The sequence below is a fragment of the Felis catus genome, chromosome B1, assembly GCF_018350175.1.
Source record: "Felis catus isolate Fca126 chromosome B1, F.catus_Fca126_mat1.0, whole genome shotgun sequence".
Taxonomy (NCBI): domain Eukaryota; kingdom Metazoa; phylum Chordata; class Mammalia; order Carnivora; family Felidae; genus Felis; species Felis catus.
In genome coordinates, this window is record NC_058371.1 from 161,965,478 (window position 1) to 161,992,924 (window position 27,447).

General features: G+C 36.3%; 1 protein-coding gene across 2 annotated transcripts in view; it reads left to right on the forward strand.

Annotated features, from left to right (window-relative positions):
- The window catches only part of CHIC2 (cysteine rich hydrophobic domain 2), a 57,629-nt gene extending 42,909 nt beyond the window's left edge, over positions 1-14,720 (forward strand). For both annotated transcript variants that reach the window (XM_003985378.6, XM_006931121.5), the window contains exons 4-6: positions 5,342-5,398; positions 5,565-5,624; positions 9,090-14,720. In XM_003985378.6, coding sequence (XP_003985427.1) covers positions 5,342-5,398; positions 5,565-5,624; positions 9,090-9,140 — 168 coding nt within the window. In that variant the 3' untranslated portion in view covers positions 9,141-14,720. The remainder of the gene's footprint in view (positions 1-5,341; positions 5,399-5,564; positions 5,625-9,089) is intronic.
- Positions 14,721-27,447: the final 12,727 nt, after the last annotated feature.

Sequence of the window (27,447 nt, forward strand, 5' to 3'; positions counted from 1 at the left end):
TTTTTAAATTTTTTAAATTATTAAAAAGTTAATGTCCACATAAAATTTTCAAAAGGAGCCTTTAAGTATAGGGAAGGAATTTGCTTAAACATCCTTCTGAGGAATTTGATCATGTTCTAGTTTGTCTTTTTGCTGAATCCAGATTTTTCGTGTGTCACAATAAGATATGCCATTTAATTTTCTGCACATAGTACAATATAAGACTTATATTAATTCCGAATAGAGGTGTATCATGTAATTTTCTCTTGTTCAAATAATTCATTTAAAATTTTATATGGTTTCTAATGAATTACAGCTTAAAACATTTTTGTGTCACTTATTTTAGCAATTTGAATTTGCACAGATGTTAAAAGAAAGTATAGCTCTTGAAAAATACTTAAAATACTTTAAAAAATAAGATTTTGCATATATTCAAGCATTGTTCTAGTTAAAGCTTAATGCATTATAAATTTAGGAGTTTAAAATTAAAACTTGTTTTAAATAAGAAATTGAATTTAAATAAGAATTGATATTGTGATGTTATAAATTAATCTTATTCAAATAAATTTGAAGTTTCAATAGCTGAACTTTTATAAATAGTTATTCGTGAGATATTTTATTTATACATCTTATTAACATATCTTAGCATCTTTATGTTTTAAAGACTGGTAAGAATGCCATTTCTTTGGGAAAATTTCAGAGAAATTTTGTTACAGCTTCTACATTTAGCATTTTTTTCTTTGGCTTTAAAGTACTTTAAAATTCATGAGATTTCCATTGATTGTATTAGCAACTTTTAGAAAACCACTTTTTGAAAAACCACTTTTTAAACAATTGACTGTGATCAATGAATCGTTGGTAATTGAGTATGCTATTAAGTAATACTTGTAGCAAAGTAGAGGAGTAATATGCTCAAGGTTTTCTAAAGGATTTCTTGCTGCCCTAAATGACTTATTTAGATCTACTGGCACATAATTTGCTTATAGGGAGTAGTAATTTATTCCTTAGGAAGTAATGATATTTAGGAAAAAATGACAAAAATGCTTCATAATGAGTCCAATTTGAATTTTCAGGAAACCCTAATTTTCAATTGTGCTAACTTACTATTTCTAGGTGCCTCATAGGTATTTTACTATTGTAAGCTTACTTTATTTAGATGCCTCTTTGGAAATTGATAGGAACATGTCATACCTATTGTAAATTTTTTTATTAATCATTATTTAGTTAGCCATTTTGTGAATTGTCCAGGCCATTTTACTTCTCTTAAGATTTTCACGTTTTCACTTATTTTCACAATTCTCAAAAAAGTGGTCTCAAAGGTAATAGAAATAGAAGCCAAAATTTCTATCCTTCTGTTATTACTACTTGTTACTTAAAAGTCTGTTTATTAAATAAGTTTATTTAGAATTGCAATGTTTTTGAATCTCTATTATTTTTTACTTTAACATTGCCATATGGCTATATTAGAGTTAGTTCACCTGTGACAGAAATAGAATTAGCAAGGTGTTGAAGAAATGTGTGAAAAAAGAGTTCAAGTGAGCTTTGTGATAAGGAAGATAGGTGGGAGTCCAGGTTCTTGGAGCTGTCCCCTTACAGACCAGGTTAGTGGCATGCCATTATTCCCTTAAAAACTTGTTTTGCTTGCATGGTGTGAGTTGGTGGTCTTGGTCCTTTTTGTTAAGAATCCATGATAAAATTAGATTTTTGTTGATCATCTTATGCTGCCGGACCGAGGATTCATTGGTAAAGAACCACTAACCTGTCCTCTCACCCCCAGGGTGTGAACGCTGAAAAGGATTAAGGCCCACTGTAGGGAAGCTTGCACTGAAGCCTGCACTGCCCTCTCCCCTGTTCTTTTCAGTTAAATAGAAGAAGATTTTTGGTTCCCATGAATATCAATCTGGTGCTTTTCATAAGCACCAAATTCTTTTAATAAGATGACTTATTTTTAGAAATCCAGTGGGCTAGAATACTGAAAAAGGATTTTTTTTTTTTTTTGGTATTTTGTGTTGACAGATCCTGTACATACTAATTTTTTTCGATGCACATTAGTTTGCTTTAATTATTGAATTTGGTGATTGATACAAACTTTTAAAAAATCAAGAACAAATTTTTATATGGCTAGGTTTGCTTGTCTAGTAGTAATTATAGAGTTTGGCAGTGTTAAATCTTATATTTCTTTAGAAATAGCTATCTAACAACACTGTGGACATAAACTCTTTGATTTCTAGGTGACTGCAATTATGAGGTGCTTTCTCTTCCTGTTTAAAGACTTTTAAGTAGCTTTTACAAATGCTGAGATGTATATTTTTTCAATATTTGCTAAATTGATGTTGTATTTGATCTTGAAAATATATTTTGATTTTGTTAGCTAAAATAAGTACAGAATATTAAACATTCTTGGTAGTTAAAGCTTTATTTTTCCATTTAATTTGAGCTTTTGTTGTTACTAACAAATCATTTGTGGCACAGTTTCTTGTTCCCTTTTTCCTTCCTTCCTTCCTTCCTTCTTTCCCTCCTTTCTTTCTTTCTTTCTTTCTTTCTTTCTTTCTTTCTTTCTTTCTTTCTCCTTTTTTAAATGACTGCTAAGAATCTATATACTTGTCACCTTAGTGTCCTAGAAATGTTCCACTTAGATCAAGGGTTCCTTTCTGGTTTTGTATGTTCTCACCTGCTCCTCACTGTAAATCATTGAGATGTCAAGTGCAGTGATTAATTAAGCTGCACGTGCAAGTGCTTTTTTTCACCTGTCAAGCAGGAAAGAAGTCTTATCGCAAGATTAGATGTTGCTAATTCACAGTTTTTTCTCCAGATTGTCAAGTACGTAGAAATATTTTATATTTAGATGCTTATTCAGAATACGGCATACCAGGGTTTGTTTGCTTTAGAATTCTTAAATGTCGTAAGATACAATTATTATACCAAACCCTATCATTAAACTCCTAATTAGAGGCAAAGAGTCAATTCAGAATTCCTACATAAATATTTTGGAATTTCAGGCTCATACTTTGTAATTTACCTTTTATCCAAAAACTGCTAGTTGATGTCAGTTATTTAAAGTAACTACTTCCAAGTTTCTAAATTAATTTTGTGTGCATCATATACACCATGAGATCCATTCCTAATGAGATCCATTCTCGCTATAGTATAGCATAGGTTTAAATTTGTGATGAAATGATGTTGATGGTATCTACACTTTTTTTTTGCGCAATGAATATTTACTGAATGTAATGTTAAGCTTTTACTTTTTATACATTGATAGAAAACAACGGACTCGGAAAGCTTGTTCTCTCCTCCCTAGTTATTTCATTCTCCTCCCCCTGTTTTAAACATCAGTAAAAGTAAAACCTCAAATTGTATAGTAATCTTAATCTATTATTAAAAAGTCCTAGAAAGGAAGATTACAAGGTAGATTCAGGTCTTGAATCGGTTTTGCCATTGGTTTAGCAGCGGGTGGGCAGGCAGATGCCTGCTCAGAGTAGAACCTATTGCCATTTTTCACCATTGATAGAGTAGCCTTTCAGAGTCAATGAGCTCTGTCAATGTGAGCTTGTCAAGGCTACAACTTCATAGACCTGAGAGGCGGTTTGAGAGGTCAGCCCTTTTCAGGTTCGCTGTGATGCAAATGAACTTTAATGCTTAAACAACTATTGGAATTTTTATGTCTGCTCCTTGTTCTTTTTTCTTCACAAAGTCATTGACGAGACATTCAGTGCTTTTTAAATTGGAAGTTGCATTGTGCTAAAGACCTAGTACAGATTTACGGAGGGCTGAAAGCAGTTAGATCATGTTCTTTTCATGGTGCGATTAGAATCAAATCGATTTCCCTACAGCCTTCAGCATTCAGATGGCAATTTTAACAAAGCTTGGGGGCTAGACAAGGGACAAAACGACTGAACTGAATGTTAATTACACTCTGCAGCCTTATTTTCTTTTGATTTGGGGCTGACTGGCAACTAAATTAACAAAAAGTGTGACCATAACTGCTGCCCTATTTTCATTTAAAAGGAGAGCTGCCTCTAAAAGGCTATCTTTACAAAGAAACAAGTGAGGTCTGCTGATCATTGTTAACAAGGGCACTTTTTTTCCTTTAAAATTCTTGCCAAAAAAAAAAAAAAAACCCACACAACTGTTAAAAAAAAAAAAGTAATGTAATAAATTAGTCATTGGCGTATTATTGCTCTGAGTTAGGTGATTTTCTGATTCTTAGGACATAAGCTTGGAGAAAATAGTAATAGTGGGTAACTCATTGGTAGCTATGAATTATAATTGGCACCTATGTGACTAGTGTAACGTTAGTATGTACAACATGCTAAAAGGTAATGTGGTAACTTAGGTTCCTGTATATACTTTAAATATTAACCATTTATTCTGTGACAAACTATTGAAAACCAGCTTGATCCTAACAATTTTTCACCTTGCTCATCCTTGCTTGACATGCAGATTTTCATATTTGATTCTTAGTAGTCATTTAGTTGTGCACATTAATAGCGCTGGATGCTTTTTTTCCTTCCCTTGCAAGGAAGCTGCAGCTGCACCAAGTTGCAGTTGCTTCTGGTGGCAGCACCGTCCCTTTTGCACCTGCAGCTGTGTCAGTCTCATCCTAACACCTGGCATCATGAATTATCCTGTCCTTTATTCACACGTCCAGGCAAGACACGTTTCATGCTGCATGGTGTATATTGCAAAAATCAAGGGAACTTAAACATAAATTTTTCAGTTGATTCCTTGAGCAGCTAGTAGTGTTGATTTAAAATTTTGATTTTAATAATCACTTTTGTTGGTTTATATACAGTTTTGCCTCTGCTTGAAAATCTTTGTGGACTAATTAATAAACTAGCTTTTAAATTTGGATATTATTTTTAAGTGTGATGTAAAAGTTTGTTTTGATAGCTGATTGATTTTTTTTATTAATTTTTAATTATTTTCTTTTTGATTTTACCCTAAAGTCTTTTGTATTTTGTTAACTGATATTTAGATAACTTGTTTTAAAATCGATATGAAGGAACTTTTATCACTAAATACCGCAAAAATATTTTTCAAAGAAACGGGGATTAAAATGTATATCACTTGGTAGATTACATTAGCTTTTTAGACGTTGACAGTTTTAAACCAGAAGCTAGTAATTTTGAAACGGTTAAAAAAAGATACAGTGCTAGAGAATAAAGCCATATCTTTATTAAAATAGAATACTACTTCTGGTCAGGTTACTATGCAGTACGAAAATGCTGGAAGTGTTCTAGACTACCATGTACTCAGTCACTGTCTTCTTACCTCTCTCCTTTTCACACAAAAAACAGCTGCAAAACAAAGTTTTTCTAAAACCAGTCAAGAGTAAACTTTTTTCTCATTTGTCTTCCAGACACGAAGATCGATTGAGAAGTTATTAGAATGGGAAAACAATAGGTTATACCACAAGGTGAGTACCGCAGGGAGCAGCTTCGTACTGTTGGGGTCTGAATTGCACAGTATGGAAACAGATGCTTTTGTTGAACTAAAAATATGAAAGGTGGACAAATGGGTTAGTCTGTGCGCTGCAATAAAACAGAGCTCATTTTTCTTCTTTTACTCTCCCACTTGTCTAGCTGTGCTTGCACTGGAGACTGAGCAAAAGGAAATGTGAAACGAATAACATGATGGAATATGTAAGTTAAAGGGCTGTTTTGTGAGTTTCTCTATTAAATGATCATTTATTTTGCTTCTGATCTTATTCTTTCCATGATTATTAATCAGCAAAGGTGTCAGGAGCTTAATCTCCTGAGTGCAAGGATTTTCTACGGTTCACAGATGCGTGGTTTCATGTGCAGGACTGATTTATAAAGTTATGAATGACTTGAGAACAAGGCTTCACTGTGTTCTGAAAAATAATAAATTAATTGCCAAGATAAAATAGCCTGAACATGTGTTGATGGAGTGTGAAATTTTAGATGCTGTATAAAGAATAACCACAACTTTGGTTACGCAGCAAGTCAGATATGGCTTTTTTATATAATGCTAATCAAGTTTCCAAGTATGGAAGAAAACCTTTCAACCAAGCCGTTGGAGCTTAAGAAACCTTTAGCCTTTATAGATTTTAACTGCCCATACCTCAGTGGCCTTTAAAGAATCTTTAAAAATGTTATTAGAATATTGTTTTGTAAAAATTATCTTAGAGGGAAAGCAGGAGGTGAGATGTTGCTCATCCTGTATTCTTTAAAAGACATCTAAGTGGTGCATGTATACAATGAATTTGAAAATTTATTCAGTATGGGATTTAACTTACTGACTCCTTGATTTTACTTGAGCGATTTTCCTTGTACAAAGTTGAAAATGCTGTAGAAAATCATGAATTTTTATTTACTCTCCCTTGAGCTTGAGTGCTTTATTTGAAATATGGAAAGGTTGTTATACTGAAAGAAAAAGATTTGTGAGGGGTTAACTGTTGAAAATTAAAGTCCTAGTCTTTGTGAAGTACCAGGCACATTTCTGACAAATTTTGTCTATTCTTTGAAACAGTACAGCCATCATAGATAGTATAGATTTGTGTGTGCATGTGTGAGAGAGTGTGTGTATGGATAAGAGATTGATTAAAACAGTGCTTAAATGGTTGCAAATTATCATAAAATCATTTTTCTCTGTAGCGTTTTGCCTTTCTTTCATTATCATACAGTCAAATCCCATTTCTAACCTTGAACAGAAAAGACATCTTAAAAATGTCTTTTCAGTGAATCAAAAATGTAGATTTTATCATTAGTTAGTATATTAGACATGTTAATTTACGATGATGTGAAAGTCACTTGATACTTTTTTATTAAAAAAAGTACATTCCAATAACTCGTTTTGAGATTGACCTGTGAAAATGTTGGTCTTGTGCTCTCATGATGGTAAGAGAGTTTATGTATTTTGTGAGGAGGGATGAATATGTAGATTTAAAGGCTTTTGTGAAAAAATACTTGCTATATTTATAAACCCAAATAGTAGTGAATTTCTAAATTGACTTTCAAAAGTAAAACATAAAAGTTATTCCCAATGCTGTTATTTCCAGATAGAGCTATAAGAAAGTCATCCATTCATAAAATGTACTCATTATATTCATGCTTATTTTTATGACATATTTTATTAACTAAAAATAATTTACTAACCTTCCAAAACATTCTGAACTATGTGTTTTGTTTGTAAAATAGTTTAATTTCTTACAAATTTTTAGATAAGCACTTTTCCTCTAAAGCCATATTATTCTTACACCATCATAGAAGATACCCAGAAGAGTAGTAAAAAGGAAAAAAAAAACAGGGATGCCTGGCTCAGTCAGTAGATCATATAGGACTCTTGATCTTGGGGTTGTGGGTTCAAGCCCCACGTTGGGTATAGAGATTACTTAAAAATACAAATTTTGTTTTTAAACAAGGAAAAGTACAGAAAAATTGCTCCAAAATGTATTTTTTTCTAAATTTTCTCAGAGTACGTGTCATTTGTGATAGTCGCATGGTGGAATAACATAATTTCAAAAACTCCCTAAGAAATAATTTTAAAAAGTTAAGATAGCACAATAATTAGTAAGAAGAGAGTGCTTTGTTTTTCTAATGAATTGGGCCTTTTTACCACAGCTTTCTCTTTGACCTTAACTTTTCTTTAACTTACAGAAATTTCATTTGTTAGTTAAAAGAAAAGAATTCTCCTCGGTTATATTTTGAATACTGAGGACAATCTGGAAAAAAATAAACTTGATACCAACTTTTATCCAGATGCAATAGAAGAAATAAGACAAGTGGCCAGTTTCTGTGTGTGACTCTGAAGGAAAAGAGTTTCTAGGATATATTTTTTGAAAACCAATAATAATTGACAGGTAGTCAAAGATAGCTTTTATTTTGTATTCCGTAGTTGTAGTATGTAATGTAATGCCTACACCTAAGACCTGAAATTATAAAAACTGCTTGATGAGGACATGTTTGAAATATAGAAGTATTTATTGAATGTTGACTCATAAGTTGTTAAACCTCAAATCAGGTAGTTTAATCATCAGATCTTAGAGCTGCACAGAATTTTGTCATCTAGTCCAGTCCCTTTATTTAATATGAGGAAACTGAGAAACAGGGGAACGTAGCTCAAATAAGAAAGCTAGACAGGAAGCTAGTGGACATTTTGTCAGCAAATAACAGGTCAGAGAGTGGCACCCAAGGCTTATTAGTATGAGATAACCAAAGTAGCGGAGGAATATTTTTGAGCTGTATGTGGAAGAGCCTTCTTTATTGAGGCAGATCAAAAGTCAAGAGAAATGAATAGTGAAAATGAATGTTTCTGGCCTATTTGGCTAAATGTACAAGAGTGTCCAAACCTGGAGGTTACATCAGGACAAGTTTGTGAAAGAAAAAATGAGGAGTTGACCAAACTTGGAAGCTGTTCAAGTAATGTTTTGTTTAGCATCTATTTCATACAGAGTTGGAACAAGGGAAAGAATTGATTGTAATTTAAAGCAGCTCAAGATTGGAATAAAAATTAGCTCTAGTCAACTTGTGTTTTTCTGTGTTACTGTGTTTTTGTTTTTATTGGTTTTCCTAGTAAAAGGTCTTTTGGAACAAATTTAACCTTTAATTTTGCTAACCTAGGAAGAAAAGGGCTTCTAAAAAAATTAAGAGATCCTTTATCAAGAGATCCACATATCCTGGTACAGTAAAGTGAGAGCAAATCTAGAACCTAAAGACCCATGGAACTGGGTTAGGTACAAAAGAGGAAGCCTGAAGAAATAAATATTGGGTTGGCTGCAACCACGTGGTGCAGTAGAAAGGGCAAGGCTTAGGAGTTAAGATAGCCCTTCGTTCAAGTAGTGACTCCACAGTCCATGATGTTATACTTCTTGGATCATCGCTGTCCTCATCTGTAAAATGAGGATGCTAATACTTGCCTCGTAGAAAAGTTGTTGGGATTAAATAGATGGGTAGAGTATGAAACACTTGGAATGTAGTCCAGTTCTCATCCCATGACTGCTAGCGCTGGCTCCCTTGTCTTGTCACGCATGCATGCATTCTCCGTCAGAGGCAGCAAAATTGCTGTGAGCGACGGACTAGAATTGAAAGTTTTTGAGATAAAAATGTACTTAAATCTTTTTAAAACTTTTTTCTCTCCCTCTACAGGTCATCCTCATAGAATTTTTACCAAAGACACCGATTTTTCGACCAGATTAGCATTCACTTTATTTATAGAGACTTTCCAAGTATGTTGTCTTTCCAATGGTGCCTTGCTTGGTGCTCTCCTGGTGGTGACATAACATTGGTTCTACAGAATCGTGTGGTGTTTTGTTTTTTTTTTTCTGTTTTTGTTTTTTTAAATAACCGCATGTTCTAAGTGTGCATTTTTGTCAAACTTTGCAACAGTTATTTCATACAGATGTTTAATACTTAAGTTATTGTGCTCTTTTCTGTTATGTATTCTGATTTTCAAGGATTACTTTTTTGTATTATCGAAAAAATACATTTGAACTTAGCATAAAAAGTGGCCAGCCTTTTTTATTTTATCACCAAGGTACACACACAGTCCTCTATTTATTAATTGCATAATATAGAAGAACACTTTTGTAAGCCTCTACTTATCTATTCCAAGCACACTCTTTGTATTATTTTTCTTCCTTTTAAAATTTAAAATAGTTATTATTTTAAAATAGTAAGTTTTCTTTAATAGCTTTTTGGAATCTAACATATCCTTTTCCATACAATTCCTAATGCTCTGTTTACAGCAGAAATATCTGTTACGTTATGAAGACCTATCAACAAATTTTGAAAGTGTTTCTGTCTTCAGAGGTAGTAAGGCAGTATTAAATTATTTTTAATAGAATAGACAAATAATGAATGGTATGCATGCACCTAATGGTTACTAGAGCTCAGGATCACAAAATATAGTAGCATTACAATCTGTGTATATTTTTGATCAAGATGATAATAATGGCCTTACTTGCGTTATTTTTTATTGTTTATCAAATCTTCTATAGAAAAGTATGGAAATACTCCTTTTAAAAATTTCTAAGGAAAATGCTTCTCCCAATCTAACATAATTGTAGAATGGATATATGTTTCTGAAAAGTTTTTGGAAGAAAGCAAAAGTTCTCGAATTAAAAGTAAGCTGGTGTTTAAATACCCCATTGATACTTAGAACAGATTACTATTGCTAAGAAACGGAGGACCTATTTAGTACTGTTTTTATCCACTAGTTTGCTTTCAGTCCAGTTATGCATACTTTTTTGACTGAGAATGCGACATGTAAGTTTGAATCAGATTAACATATTTCTTCTAAATATATACAAATATACATATCCCCCCCCTTTTGGTTGTACATATCTCCATGCATTTTAAAACTTTCTAAATTTCTGAATGGCCTATGTGTAAATTTTTGTTTTTATAAACCTGAAATTATACAAGTTTTAATGTGTGTCAAGAACTTGTTCCATTCAACTGTGGTATCTAGCAATAATGTGAATAACTTTTGAAATTATATAAACTATGCTTACTAATTTGTATTAAGAATTGGTACCACTATACAGTATCTTTTCTCCTTGTATTAAATCTTTTAAATACCAGTTTCTTTAATTTATATACCTGTATTTTTTAAAAGTATTTCTCTGTACTTCTCCAGAGTACTGTAATTGTATATAAATTTGAATAGTTGGAGTCTAGAATCTTATATCCTATATCCTATATTGGACATTAGGAACTATCTTAAAAACTAGGGTGTTGTTTTTGTTTTTTGTCTGAGAATGATTTGTTTCCATTGCCCCCCAAAACACTTTTCCTACGAAGAGTTCAGAGTACAAAGATTCAAACGCTTCTTTCTCGCTTTATTGACTTTATGTCCAGGGCATGTCCTACCACGTTAAAGTAGTGGAACTAAAAGGGAATGCTACTCAAAAACTAGTATTCCTGTATGGTTTCAGTGTGAAAACGTATTAAGTGGAGAAGGCTGACTCTGCCTCGGGATTCAGAAAGAACAGAAAAATACATATGTAGGCGCTGCAACACGTCTACATATTTTAGGTATTCCATATCTAAAATTTTGTAAATTTGTAGAGTGCCATATTGATCAGCTTTATAGGAAGAACTATACCTATTTAGACATAATTTTTTTCTCCTGTTATTAGTCTTCTGGAAATTATAATTTTAAAATTATTCCCATGAGAATATTTTAACAGTAAGATAATATTCATAGTTGCCAATATTTAGGAATAGGATTTTTTCAAGCTTTTCTGATTTTGAGAAGTATGTCAGTTGCTTTAAGGTTCCCTAGAAATATGCACTCTCATATTTTTAATGTGTGTGTGGAAAAGAACGGTGAATGATTAATATGTGGCATCACCATTAGCCAGTTATACCTTGAGCAGTTCCATTTCCCCGTTCGGCTTTTCGTTATTAGCTCCCGTGGAGCCCTCTGGCTTATCTTTTCTTGATTCATGAATCTAAGGGCCCATGTTACTAGAAGCTGAAATGTCAGAGATGCATATGTTGTGTGAACATTAGCCCAAAGGAAATATTTAAAATGGTAATTGTTCTTCGGTTCCTATTTTCTGACTTAAAGTTCCTGAGACATAAACTATAGGTACTTTTGAAGTTGGCCAAGAAAAGGTATTATTGGCAGAAAATCTAATGTGTAGATTTTACATAGGCTAAGTGAATAACTGTGATCCTTGTTTATGTATGATTGGCATTTTACAGGTAGTCCATCATTCTTGTGTAGAAACATTTACTTTGCAAAGCTTATTATATTTTAATACATGACTACAATATAACTGGGTTAAAACGTATACTCTAAAACCTAATGACTATAGTAAAACTCAAGTGACACAGTTAGCTTCTAAGGCAGATACTGGCCCCGCTCACAAGAGGGTCACCTTACCTATGGCAAATGGTCGTCAGATGCTTTATTAAGACTCTTCAATGACTAGGTCCCATTCATTTGAAATTCAAACATACAATTTGGGCCAAAAATCAAGAAGTGTTCACACCTTTAATAGTAAGCAATGATTCCCTTTTCTTACTAGAAAAAGTACTTTTATAATTGAACAGTTTTAGAGCGGGAAGAACTACAAATTTCTCCATGGTTGTGTTCTCAATGTTATTTGCAGACGACTTCTGATTGCTTCTTTATACTAGTAGACACAGGCAAACTGTGTAAAACTTTGACGACATTCCATATCCATCTTTGGTTATGAAAGAATGATATTAATAGTGACAGGTACAGCTGGATTCACAGTTGCATGTGTTCAAACTACAGTAGTCTTACATGACATTATGTACATAGACTGTTTCCACTCGTATGGTATTCTGCTTTACAGTTACAACCTTGAGCTGCATGCCTGATTTTCACTGTAAATATTTGCTTTGGCTCGGCTGTTGGTCAGTAGTACTAAATCAGAAGTGCAACCTGTTTAAAAAACTGTCTTTGACTGAATTCCAGCATCTAGTCCTGGACCCTGTTTCCTTCTCTTGTCCTATCCTGCTGAAGTACCGTGGGTCCTTTTGCTGCCCTCTCGACGTCCAGATGTCCATGGACAGAGTTCACCATGCCTCTGTCTTCCTTCCCCAGTGCAAATGGTAATTCTTTTGCGTTCTTGGCTAGGTGTTTAGAAGGCCAATTAAATTGAGTTAGTCACATTAAGTGATTAATGGCTGACTCTCTCAATTCTGCTAAGATGGTACTTGAATTTAAAAAATTTCCTGACTTAAGTTTCCCATTGTTGCAGTGGTATAATTGGTATTTTCCTTTTCATCAGACTCTATCAGTCCAGACTCTGCAAGGATGGTTGCAAGTGGGGCTTCTCAAACCACCATTCCTGAAGAAAGCTGATTTATTCATAGAGTATTAGAAAGAAGAGGCTCAAGGCCAATCCTTTTTTTTAATATATATATATATATATTTTAATGTTTACTTTTGAGAGACAGAGCGGGTGTGGGGGAGGGGAAGAGAGAGGGAGATCTAGAATCTGAAACAGGCTCCAGGCTCTGAGCTGTTAGCACAGAGCCCAATGCGGGGCTCGAACTCTCGAATGATGAGATCATGACCTGAGCCCAAGTCGGATGCTCAGCCGACTGAGCTACCCAGGCGCCCTAAGGCCAGTCCTAAACCAGACTGTTAATCATCCCATAATAGTTGTGCTTAAATATACTTTTAGATATAATAGCCAACTTTATGGTATGTTAAGGAACATACCTTTTATTGAAGTTGAAATTTCAAGGTGATTAGTCTTTAAGGCTTATTATCTTGTTCTGTACTTTTACAGAGATTTTTAGGTAGTAACAAAAGAGAAGCTTAAATATTGTTTATATTGTGAGTCATAATTCTGTGCACTTGCTTCTGTAATTGGGGAGCAATACTGCCCTTCCTCCCACCATGGTAAATTGAAACAGCAGAGGCTGATTGTAGCCTTAATAGACAGTACTGAAAGCAGAAATTCAGAGTGCTAATCCTGATTTTGAATTTATTTCTGATGTTCTGCAAAATCATCAGATTACTTGGCTTCTTTGCATTTATTTTCATTTCCACAAAAGGAAGATACTATGACTACCTCATATTTTTAAGTCATTTATTTTGCTTTTATTTACTAAATCCTATATAAAAGTAAGTAGCTAGATGTTCAATAGTAACGAATGAGTAGCTTTTTGATTGAGTTACAAAGTCAGCAGAAATTTGAGTTACTGTCCAATTTTGCATTTAAAATTAAAGAGTTAGAGTGAGTACTCCTTATATATATAGTAATGATTTGCATGTTTAAAAATCACATAGACATTAAATATAATACTTGAGAAAGGTTTCTTTCTAATAAGACCCTTTAAGATAATAGGTACATCTCAGATACTTGAGCAAAACCATACCCCCCCTTTAGTGACATTTCCTCTACTTCATAAAACATGGTGCTCGGAATTTGAGAGTTGAGTGCTTTTTTTCTCTGTATGAAAGATAATATATTGCTTTCCTAGCTCTTTGTCAGAAATATTTCAGTAAACTAACTATACCAGGCATTCTTAATTTGGGCAGATAAGCCAACATTTTATTTTTAAAGAAAGTCAACCAGCCTTTAAGAGAAGACAAGTAATGGATCAGTGTTTTGGCTACTCTTCTGGACCATAATACATTCTCAAACTGCAGATTTCCTCCTGTTATCTTTCCTGCCGGTTTGTAATTTAGTATAGCTGGTTCCAGTTCTTTCTTGACACAAATACTATACAGATTTAAAATGTTCTAGAAGGAAAGAGCATTCTGTTCTCTCAAGAAACCTTTGGCACTAATAAAAAGACCACCTCCTTCTTTATCTTCTAGTAGCAGCTTATTTAATTAGGTTAATTGCAATAATCTCATTGCATTGCTCTGAGGTCTTCATGAACAGGAGTTTGTATTAACTGAAGTTATCAAAGCCCTTTGAAAGTTCGTATTTCTCTTGACATTTGTCGGAGCTAATGACTGACATCTTGTCCTGGCAGAAGAGTTAAGCGTTATGAAGCTGGCAGTGGAAGCAAGGTAGACATGACTGGAAAGCAGTATGCTGAAATCTACTGGCCAAGAGAAGTAACTGCATTGTTATCCTACACTTTGGTTCCAAGGGGCAAAGTCATGCGATGGCTGGGAATTGCACACAGCTTTACTGCTTCCTTTTTATACGTTCTTTATGTATTACAACGGAATTTTTTTTAAATTTGTTCTAGATAGTTTTCCTCGGCTATCATGTCCTTTGAGAAGAGAATGGGAGGCTACCTTGAATAAAGTATTCTTTTATTTATCTTTTATAATGGAAGTGTGACAGTTTTTTTAAAAAATACTAAATAAAGGATTTTAGGAATTTGTTCCTATATATATCCTTGATGAGCATGGAATAGTTTTCACATAGAATAATCAGAAACTCATGATGGGTGAACAATTATGCAGACCCAAGATCAGGGTCCGTATTGTGTTTTCAGTTAATTCTAGTTACAATCAGGTAAGTCTAGTAACATTGTAAAAAAATGAAAATAACCGGTAAAATATACAGCTGAATTTTAAGGGTATTTGTATTTTTCTTTCATTGAGAAATTAACACCATTGTCAAACGTCTGTTTTTATTAAAATTAGATTTTAATTAGATAAAACAACAAATTAGATAAAAATTTGTTGACCTTCATAATTGTGAAAAAATATGTAGATGGGCTCTATTTGAGGCGATTTGCTTTTTGGCCACATGTTGGTTGCAGTAGGTTTAGTCTTATAAAATCAAGTCTTAATTGAGAGGGTTTTTCTAGTAAATGGATTTCTAATTTGAAATAGGGGACTTTTTTTACTTTTTCTTTACTTGCTTGCTTTGGCTAGTTGAGTTTTTATTAAGTGAGTTGGTTTTAATGAGTGACTTCAGTGCATGTTTCTATGCTTGAAACTAAAATGTGGGCTGATTTACAGCATTTGGTCTTTGCAGACTCTACTATATTAGATAAAATTTTAAGGCAATTTAGGTGAAGTTGAAAAAGAGAGCCTGGTACGTAGAGATCAAATCACTTTAAAAGAAATTGGCCAAACTAAGGATGTCTGTTGAATTGACCATGTAAATGAATACACACACAAATACTTCTGTAGACATGGATTGTACGAATATCAGGGAATTAAATAATTGACATTATGTATACGAGTTTAGGAACCATGCCTAACAAACCTTTATATTTATGTATTCATAACTTGCACGTAATTAGAAAAAAGAAGAGGAAAAAATACAACTTATACATTATCTTTTTTCTCCAAAGATCTTATTTAAGTTGTTCCTAAATTTCAAAAGCCAATACAGCTTTAAAATAGGATTCTCAATGATCTTATTTAGGTTTAGCCTCGGTTTTTAAGCTTTCAGGGGGACACAAATAATTCTAATCACTACTCCTGTAAATATACATTTTTAGCAGTGTTTAAAGTTTGTTGTATTGTTTCAAATAACTGTCATACAGATTTTTTACGTTCTCATTGTACTTGATGACCCAGCACACACATGCACACACACTTCATTCGAAGATAAATTGTAACTCAGCTTACAAGGCATCTCTTCACAGTAGGCAGGAAAGGTGCTTCCGTCCGTCACCTGGATTCCTGACGTTAAAATAAAAATGACAATTCTGTTTGAAACATTTAAAGTCTAAGAGGGAAATTTTGTGTTTGTGGATTATTTGTTTCCTCAAATCATCTCAATACTGTAGTTTTCAAAGAATTGATTCCTTATTTTCTGAATTCCTGCTCTTGCATTAGCTTATTTTTTTTCATTCTGATGAGAAAAATATGAGAGTTCTCAGAAGTGTATTCAGTTTCCTTTTTCACAAATGGAGGCCTAAGCAAAAATGCCATTACCTCTTGCAGCAGTTACTATCTTAGAAGGCAGCACAGAAAGCCTAAAAAAGATAGCTCAACCTTTTGTACCTACAGCCTTAGATATTGTTAGGTAGCCATTCAATTTTCTTTGCATTGTGTGTGAGATGAATATTTCTTGAGACTTTTTTGTTTGCTTTACTAAAGAAATCAACGAAGAGAAAAAAAAAACCCTCAAAAAACAAAACAAACAAAAAACACCCTGTAACTCATGTGAAGCATGCAGGGTGTTGTAATTTCAGTTTGCAAAGCGGTGTGATACAATGTTGCTGAGCCAAAAGCACACGATAGATTTAATGTAGCCAATTGTGTACTTTTGAAAAAAAGAGTAACTGTTCCCTGTGAGTTAATTTTGGATTTTTTCAAAATCTCTCTTTTAGGCTTTGTGCTGGATTCTTCCAGACAAATGCGTATTCCATGTGGGCCACTGTTCTGCTAAATGCTCTCAGTTCTCCTTTTGCAATCAAGATTATGTTGCTAAGGAGATTTTGCTTTTATTGGTGCCATTGATTTGTGTTAATACGTTTTGAATACCTCTCCGTATTCTTCCGCAGACAAGGCCAAAAGAAAAACTTCCCCGAGTTTCCCAATTTACATCACAAATGGAGCGGTGGTGTAATGAAGCCGATATAAAGTGGGCAGTTGAAAGGGAACTAAAGAAGGGCACTCAAGTGAGAAATGAAGAACTGTGCCGAGTGTAGTCTGTGGGCTGCCTTCGGTCCAGCTGCAGGAACTGGCTCTGGCCAGAGGTAGAGTGAGTGAGCACCTCCCCTCTGCAAAGACCACCCACTTTTTGGAGCGCAAGGCTGCATACCATAGATGACCTCACTGACTCATATGGGGCCATTAAAACAGTGAGAAACTCTTTTCTGAAGTGGCACAGAGATGGTTCAACTCTCTTTCCGAATCCTTCCTGGTGCGTGACTGAGGCTAGACTTCCTACACCTTATGACCTGAAGTTGTCCTTTAAAGGAGGCCCTGTGGATGAACCAGTTTTGGCTGTGAGGATTAGCATATGCATAATGGTTGGGAAGGCTCTAGGTGAGAAAGACCTTAACTGGATTGTGAAATTGAAGGTTTTAGTTATATGCTCCTTACTTGGTGTCATGTTCCAGACTTCCAAGACTCTCTTCACTATAAAGCTGAGTGGAAGGAGGATCCAATTCGGTCTCGAACCAGTGGACTGACTTGCTTAGGTTGCAGTGCCTGAAGGTGCTAAGGACTTCCTTCTATGGCGCATCGTACACACCCTTTTAGTGGTTGACATCGTTCAGACAGTCTGGCATTGATGCGCGTGGCTTTGTTTTGTTGTTTTTGTTCAGCACAAATACTGCACTGATATAACTTGAAGAAAGTTTAGACATTTTCAATTAGAAATGTCAGAAATCTAGAAACTAGGAAGAAAAATTGCTACACGAATCTCCGCAAATTTAAAATTGATCACAAGGGAAGTATCTCAAGTATTAAAAGAACAAGCCTGTGTGATTTGGAGGTGAGAAATGACTGTTCCTGGTCAAAACAATTAATTACATCAGTAAAAACTCTAAACTAGTAGTTCTTTAATATTGAATGATCTGGGCAAGAAGCATAATTGCAAAGGCATTCTGCTACCGGGGGGGAAATACGAAATTTATTAAAAAGACATCTGAAAAGGAAATTCTTAATTCCTGTACTTATCGTACCTTTTCATTAGTTGTTTCCCCCAGAAGATGCTTGTTGGCTAGTGTGCGTCACAGATAAAATCCCAATTTCCAGACTACATCCAGTAAGAATTTTTCTTACAATCAAAAACCTTGGTATATACATATTTGTGGATGTTTTCCCCCCTGTGATATTTTTAAAGCTTTTTTCTTAAAGCTTACCTATAGCTTAAAGACTAAAGTTGAAAAGTATAGGGATGAATTTAAATCTTCAGCCTTGTGTTTCTGACTGTATTTATCAGTGGTTTCTATGCTACCATTCAATGCTGGAATCCTAAAATTGAGAATTTGTAAGAATGAGGAAAATGGCTAAGACTTCATTATAGGTGAAAAGTAGTGAGAAACACAAGTATTTTTATATATTGAGAGCTTTTTTTCTTTCCACTGAAAATGACTTTTACGTTACTTTATTTTTTATTTTTTTAATGTTTATTTCTGAGAGAGAGAGAGAGAGAGGGAGACAGAGAGCAAGCAGGGGAGGGGCAGAGAGAGAGGGAGACACAGAATCCGAAGCAGGCTCCAGGCTCTGAGCTGTCAGCACAGAGCCCGACACGGGGCTCAAACTCACAGACCGTGAGATCATGACCTGAGCCAAAGTCTGACGCTCAACCAACTGAGCCACCCAGGCGCTCCAACATTATTTTAAACTTTGGAATTCTCATACTTGGACAGCCTGACCTGAAGAGGTGGGCAAACCTGTTCTGTTCATGTACATAAAACATAATCATTATAGTCTTACTCTGTGCATCAAGCATGTACCAAAAACTCTTGCGAAGTTATTTTCCAAATATAGGTAAAATTTACCAGAAGTATTATAAGATTGATGAACTCTGATAAGCCAGCTCTTTATAGTTAGTCAGTCTTCTGTTTATAACATGCTACTACTACCTGCTGGAAGGTAATTTTGTTAAAGAATACAGGTGTAAAACCAACCACTCTGCCTTGACTGACTAGTATTTCTTCTGCATACTACTTAGGGCAAAGATGAGTTGGATTATTTATAAATGCATTGGTGTGTGTGTAAATACTGTCAAAACCATCAACAATTTGGCTGGAAAAAGAGCTCTGAAGAAACGATATGTGTAGGAAATAAATTATCTTCTTTTCCAGTTTTGTCATTAGTGAGTGGGTCTTGCTCTTTAGCCATAGCTTACAGACTTTTTTTTTTTTTTAATGTAGAATATCGGATCTGGAAGAAACCCCAAAGATGTCCTATGGGGGGTGTGCATTAGAATCAACTGGGGAGTATTTTTGTTTTTCCGTTACCCATGACTGTATCCCCACCCAACCCCCATTAGAATTGGGAGGAGAGGCAAGGAGAACATGTATATTTTGAAAAGTGTTCTCAATTATGGTAAGACATTTTCCCTTCCCATTCTAACTTTATAATGACCTAGGCAGTTTGTCACTTGTCTACACTCTTAGATGGTTAGTGATAGTACCAGGACTAAAATCCCTAGTTCACAAATGTGGGGTCTGTCTTGCAGTAAATGCTATAAATAGAGTCTTTTTTTTTTTACCAACTTAGTGATTTTTTAAAAAAAAATCCAAGAAGTTACCATTTGAAATCCAGAAAGCATTATCAAAATTGATTCTTTGTCGCTGAAAGAGTATCATCTAAAGCAAATTGTTCGAGCAAAAAGTTCTCAAAATTTCTTAGGTCCAAAGTGAGGAAATTTTAGCTCTAGCTCCTGCCCAACCTGAGAGCTGTGACTTAGACATTTAGTTATTTATTGCTGATCCGTGTGAAAACATTCAGAATGGCTGGCAGCCTCCCAGGCCCGAGTTAAACATTCTACGGCCTGACGAGACTGCTGGGTAGCCAACTTCACATCAAATTAAACACATTCTCTTCATGATGAATAGCTTGGAACCCAAAAACTTGATTTCGTTACAAAAAATGCAAGGGGTGTGTTGTTTTCTAAATTAAAATTATTTTATGTGTTAGTGCCACCATTCTGGTTGTGATTGTCAGGTGTATTTTCTTCCGTGGTGGTGAGATGGAAGAGAAATGGACAACGAGGGACTTTTGGTACTAATAAAATTAAAAAAAGGACTCCAACAAGGTTGGACACAATGTGGCCCAGAGATGAACATTCATGAATTTTGTATTGAAAAAATTTACATTTCATTAACATTTTAAATTACAAAGGCAGGTCTACAAATACCGATTTGTATGTGTGTGTTCTCATTGCATTTTCCAAGCAAACAGTGAATAATGTAATGCTAACTTAACTATATCCTGTTTCCTTACCATTAATTTCCCTCTTTATTTATTTTTTCTCCCGCTCCCCTTTTTTTCTTTTTCTTTTAAAGTGTGAGTTAACTATAATGTGTAGCAACATTAATTTCAGTGAACCCTGCTTTACATTTTCTATAGATCTACGCATGTAAACTTCATGTACTCTTCCCTATGTAACAAATGCTTGGGGATAATGAAGTGCAGTCTGAGCATCATTGCTCGGCTGTGTAGTAAACCCATTCTCCACAGACTTGCCACTCTAGTTCTGCATCCACGTGGATAGAAATCAATTGTCTTGATAAGGAGTGACAATATACAAATGGAATGTTCGACAATTAATGTTCACTAGGGACTAGAAATTCGACTTATAACATCTTATACTTTGGGAAGTTCTGTGAAGTTACAAGGGATTTGAAAGGGTTGTGGAGGAAATAGCGACTGACTAATGCAATGAATTGAAATGTTGGAACTAAGAACTCTATGCTGGAGGGGCTGGCTGGCCAGCAGGCTGCCAGTGTAGGGTAATTGACAAGCAGGTGCCTGAGAGATGAGAGGAAAGGCCCTAGTTTTAGTTACTGGCATCAGTAATAATGACATTGTGGCTCTAGGCCGTGACTGAAGAAGAAAGTAGTCTATCATATGAATTTGAAGTGTGAACTATTCAATTGCAGGAAGTAATAATGTCTAAAATTGTTTTTACTGACTGAAAGTCCTTTGACCGGAATCTCCCATTTAAGGACTTGTTCTTGAACAGCTTGAAAATTTAGCAGCTTAAAAAAACACGGCAGTTGTAGGTATATTTTTGAGGAAACCATAAACTTTAAAAATCACAGAACTTTTAATAGTTTTTATGAATGTGCTTTTCCTTTGAATGCTTCGAGCACTCTCAGATTCTTACACAGTTTGGGATTCTCTTCTCAAAGAAGCAGCCGTCAGCGAAGATAGAGCCTTTTGATGTAGGATTGCTGAGCTCAACGTTGTCTCTCTTACGGTAATTGTCTTCCTGCGGCAGTATGGAGCCCCTAAAACTATGCTTCAGGTGTGTTCTACCTGAATGCCACATATTTTTTTCAGTATATGAAATTTATTGTCAAATTGGTTTCCATACAACACCCAGTGCTCATCCCAAAAGGTGCCCTCCTCAATGCCCATCACCCACCCTCCCTTCCCTCCCACCCCCCATCAACCCTCAGTTCTCAGTTTTTAAGAGTCTCTTATGCTTTGGCTCTCTCCCACTCTAACCTCTTTTTTTTTTTCCCCCCTTCCCCTTCCCCATGGGTTTCTGTTAATTTTCTCAGGATCCACATAAGAGTGAAAACATATGGTATCTGTCTTTCTGTGTATGGCTTATTTCACTTAGCATCACACTCTCCAGTTCCATCCACGCTGCTACAAAGGGCCATATTTCTTTCATTCTCATTGCCACGTAGTACTCCATTGTGTATATAAACCACAATTTCTTTATCCTGAATGCCACATTTTCAAACATGAAGGGTAAACATGAAGCATCTCTTGGTTATATCTGTGGTTCCTCCATTGAACTACTCTGATTTACTCATCGAAATGACATTCTTGGAATGAATTTGTATTAAACAAATGAAGTTCATTACATCATTGGAAACCAACTGGAGAATGTTTTCAATTAAACAGGAAGATGAAGTATAGCAGCTGACAATGTTGAACCCTATCTACTTAAATAGCATGCTAGAATTTGTTCAAGGTACACCTTTGAGTGATGTCTAAAATCAATTGGGGGAATATTTAAGTAGCTTAAAACAAGGAGTAAAACAAAAATGATCTTTGTTTTTAAATAGTTCAAAGTATTGACCAGAGATAGTAGTAGTTCTGCCTTGAAGTAACATTTAGATTTCAGAATTTGAGTGTTATTTTTATGTTTATTTTGACAAAATGCTGATTCTGCTTTCTTCAGCAACGAAAAGGCTTAAGGCTTTGGATTTTTTGAAACTGCTAGGTCTAATTGTTGAAGTTTTGAAAACAAATCCAAGGGAATGGCAAAAATAAGTCAAACAAGATAGGATTTACTATGACAGCAAATCTATTTACTTACAAAATTGCCTTTCAAGAATATCTTTTTTTCAAAGCAAAAGAGAGAAAAAAATTTGACAAATTTATTATTGTCATTTAAATGCCACTTCAAGTGTGTTTTCTTTGATTCTAATTTTAACAGTTTAAAGATAGGTGATTACCTCATCTTTTTTCCTGAAGCAAAGGAGTCCAGCTCAATATGGCAAATCTACTGTTAAAAGCTACCCTGTTAGTATACTTTTCTTAATAAGATTGTTCATTACATTTAAGTAGATTGAAAAAAAAAGTCGTCTCCATTATCTCACACGATCCGTAGGACTCTTGTTACTTCCAACAAGTACAGTTTTCGCTTTAAAGAGTACTTTCATCATCAGATGAAAGTTTTTTTGACATCAGTTCAAAATTCAGAAGGCACAAAAGAAAACAATTGCTAGTTTTCATTCTCTTCGGTTCACTTCCTTAAGTAATCCTTATCTTGTGAGGTTATTTTGTTTTTGTTATTAGTATTTATTTTCCTACTAGTTATTAAGGAGATTTATTATTACAGCGTCCACAAATCACGTAGAGCGGCCTGGAATTGCAGATAAAGACTTCCTTTAAAAAAAAAAAAGGTAGTTATGTTAACTAACTAGAATTTAAATTAAAAAAAAAAAAAAGATGTATTGAAGTGTACTTCCAAGAGATGACACCACGGTGCTCTAAAGACCTGTTGAATTATTCTTCCTGATTAAGACAAAAAATTCAATTCATAAGTTGTCTTCGGATCCACAGTCGATCTTAGGAAAATAGTCTGAAAACCAATTGCCCCTCATTGTGTCTGAATGCACTAAATTGATTAATGTAGATTTGAGTGCCAGGTAACAGAGCTAGAAATAAGTTACTACTGAAGACATTTGAATTATTCTCTTTAATCGAGTCATATTTCAGATGGGTTTGGTGAAGGAAAGGCTCAAACAATGTATTAAGCTTGGCCCATTCCCAGATACTGTGTGCCAAGTGCACAAGATATTAAAGGAAATAACATCTCTGTTTCTGAAGAGTTGAGGTTGGAGGAATAAGCATGCAACGTGGTCTGACAAGAGCCAAGGGAATCGGCCATGGTAATGACCATACCACGTAATTCAGCAATACATTGTGTACCGTGTGGGAAGTTCAGTGAAGTCTGCAGGAGAGAGAGTAGAGGTGATTTCGAAGCCCCAGTTGAAACTTAACGGACGTGTGCCGAGACAGAACTATATTGCGCTAAAAAACCTGAGGGGTTCTGATAAATAACAGGGAATGAGCAGTTCAGAGGAGAGAGAGGTGGGGAATGGGCAAAAGGGGTGAAGGGGAGTGGGAGGCACAGGCCTCCAGCTATGAAATGAAGAAGTCACAGGGATGAGAGGAACGGCATAGGAATAGAAAATGAAGTCAATGGTATTGTAGAAGGGTTGTATGGAGACTGATGGCAGCTGTGCTTGTGAACATAGCATCACACACAGAGTTGTGGAATCACTACACTGTACCCCTGGGACTGATACAACATTGTATGCCAACTACAAGCGCGTGCGCGCGCACACACACACACACACACACTACTAACGACAAAAATGGGTTCTGCAAGACTAGAAAACAGGGAGAATTGTCTGGTACATAGTATTATATGTTAAATCAGTGAATTAGGGGCACCTGGGTGGCGCAGTCGGTTAAGCGTCCGACTTCAGCCAGGTCACGATCTCGCAGTCCGGGAGTTCGAGCCCCGCGTCAGGCTCTGGGCTGATGGCTCAGAGCCTGGAGCCTGTTTCCGATTCTGTGTCTCCCTCTTTCTCTGCCCCTCCCCCGTTCATGCTCTGTCTCTCTCTGTCCCAAAAATAAATAAACGTTGAAAAAAAAATTCAAAAAAAAAAATCAGTGAATTAAGTGGAAGCATCAAGAGAAGGCCAGAAAAGGAAGAAGGGGTGTGTATAACCTGCTGCAATTTTAACTCTAACCTGAAGCTGTCAAAGGGTTTTTAGGAAATGAGTGGGCCTGATCGGTCTGCCCCTGACAAAGCTCATCCTGACCCTGAAATCAGCCAAAAGAAACAAGCCCCAATGTTAATGTTTTAACCCGTAAAAGAGGTTAAAGTCATACTTCCTTAAAGAACTCATTATTCTAGAAATAAGAGCAAATAATGGGTAAGAGGGAATGGAGGTGTAGAAAAATGATTCTGCCCTTTAACCTAAAGACTAGCCTTCAGACAATTTTGGGTAGTTATCTGGGAATTTATCAAGGAATCTGCGGACAGCAGAGAGCCCAATGCAGGGCTCGAACTCACGAACCGTGAGGTCATGACCTGAGCTGAAGTCAGACGCTCAACCCGCTGAGCCACCCAGGCACCCCTCGAGAAATAGCTGTGAGGATTAAACAACATCCTGCCTATGTGCCACTGGCAATGCCACTGGCCATAAGCCACCAGGAAGTGTAGGCGTCGAACAAAGTTGGGTTCGTTGTGTTGTTGAAACTAGAGCGCACAATAGGGCATCAGTGAGTGTATTCCTATCGGACAGCACTGAAAAGGACTTTATTATGGGATATGGACTTACTTGGGAGAGTTCAAGGAAGCAAGAGTTTGCTTGCTTCCTGAGATTCTCTCAGGAAGTGGGGTTATTTTATGATTGGCTGTCTTCATGGATCTTGTTTCTAAGGTGGGAAGAATGCAGCGAAGTTAAAGCTGTAATTGGTAAAGAAGCGGCAGTCGCGAGTCTTGACGGGGCGAGGGGCATGTTTGGAATTTGTGCTTCGTACCGTGGCTTTGTTTTTGTCTATACTTAGACGAAATTATGAAGAGGGCTTCTCTGTTTCTCATTTCATCAGGGTCATAGAGTGACCTTGCCTAACTAATATTGGTGTTCTGTGACATTAAGTGTATGATCAAGGCCTAGCTGATAGTAACAAGCCAGCCTCCAGATGCCATGGACTGCTTTTCCCCCCTTAGTGAGCACGATGCCTGGCAAACAGTTAAAGCTTAAGGAATAGTTCTTAAGGAACTGTGATATTGAGCCCACGTCTCAAATGCTTTTCTGAAATCTGGCATCGTGGCTCTGTTGGCCTCTTGTATGTGAATAGATTTTTCTTACATTTTAGATTTTTACTTTGAGTTAGTGTTTTTCATAATCAGGAAGGATAAATCAGAATGTTAAACTTCTGATTCCTTGAACATTTTTATGCAAGTTTAACGGAAAGTTTAAAAATCTAATTCCAACATGTCTATTTTATGTAAATACCACACTGGCCGACCTTTATAGTGTTCATCATGACTGCACTTAAATATTAAGTGCAGTTATTCATATGATCTCTGTGTTCCCAGATATACCACGAGAGCAGGGCCCTGTTTGTCTGTTATTTTATCCCAGGCACTTGGTACGATGCCTTGCATAGACTAAGTGTTGAAGAAATGGTTATTGAACAACTCAAGGAGGAAACCATACTGTGCTTGGAAAGCGGAACCGAAACTAACATCTCCTGAGTGGGTTACTCATCGCCAGGTGCGATTTTAGACACCACACACAAGTTATGAAGTCCTGTACATAGAGGATAATTTTTCTATTCTGCAAAGGAAGCTTGGACTTAAGCTGAATAAACTTGCTCTTCTAGGAAGTGATTAAGCTCGATTCCAGATCTGTGTTTTTCATCAAACATTTAATAAACACTCGCATTGCACTGGGAATTCAACTTATCGAAGGCTGTCATTAGCATCTGCTGCCTTGTAATTACAGCCGTTTCTTCATCTGCTCCGACCCCCCCCACCCCCCACCCCCCCCCCCCCGTCATAGTCACCTGGGAGTCTCAACGTGTCTTCAACATAGCTGTCCCCGACTCGGTGCTTACACCTAGCAGCCGAAGGAGGCTGGAGAAGAACCCACAGCCAGTGCTCATTTCATTTTTAGCTCATTACCACAAGTGTCAAAGAGTTACCACCCAGAGTTGTTGTTATACTTCGCAAATACAATTGCTCCCTTGCTCTCCAAAATTACTTTGTCGTATCTCTGCTTCCCTCCTAAGTGTCCAGCACCAACCTTCTCCTACCACTGAATCTTTGCATCCGTCCACACACAAACATCCTCTTTTGCCTCCCATCTTGAAACAAAACAAAACCCTCCCCGGACCTCCTAGCCCTTTCTGCCGCTCCTCTCCCATCTCACAGACAGCTCAGAAGCTTCCGCACATCCCAGCTTACCTTTGCTGACCCTAATACAGTTTTGGTTGCTCTCTCCCCTTGAAAGCTTACCAACACCACTCTGCCGGATCAGCAGTCGAGCCTCTGTTACTCTGAAGCTTGGCGTCCGTTGGCCACTCTGTCCTCTCCCGGCCCTGCCTTTCCTGTTTCTCTCTGTCAGTTACTCACTCCTCTCTCCACCCACTGGCTCCAGCTCCTCTTAACCCCCAAATGGTGGCTTCCTTCAAGCTCTCAGGTCCAAGACTTGTGCTCTTCTCTTTTTATACCCAATCTCATCTGATGCCATGGTTTAGAGACCACCTATCTGCAGATTCATGTTGCCGGCTCTGACCTTTCCACTGAGCTGTAAGTTTAGATGCCCAGATGCCAATTTAACACTCCTCTACTCGAATAACAAAAAGGCATTTCGCACTTAAAATGGCCAAAGCGGGACTCTTGGTTTTCTCCCCTTGAAAACTCTTCTGTCGTCATTCTTCTCCCACGCCTGAGTGTGGCTTCTTCGCTCGGATATTCAAGAACAAGGACCCAGGAGTTGTCGTTTCCCCTCCATGTGCCCTGCTCTCCATGCTCCACCTCAGAAATACGTCCTCGGTACTTTAATCTCTGTCCGTATCGTCACTTGTGCTTTTGTCTAAGCTTCCATTACTTCCTGTCCATTCTTACCTGAATTGGTGCTCTTAACTGTTTTCTAACCTCCTATGTGATCCAGCCCTTGCCTATCTTTGGCCTCCATTTCCTATTTCCCAGCACCCAGTCTCACCCACTCCAGGCCTTGATCCATGGTCTTTCCCGGTGACTCAAAAAGGCAAAGTGTAATTCTCTTTGGGGGCCTTTTATTCCTTGTTGCCTTTGCCTAGAGTGACTTTCTGGTCATTCAGGTGTTAGCACCAGTGTCTACCTTCATCAGTGAAAGCTTTCCCAACCGCTCAGTCTGAATTAGTCCCTCTACCCAG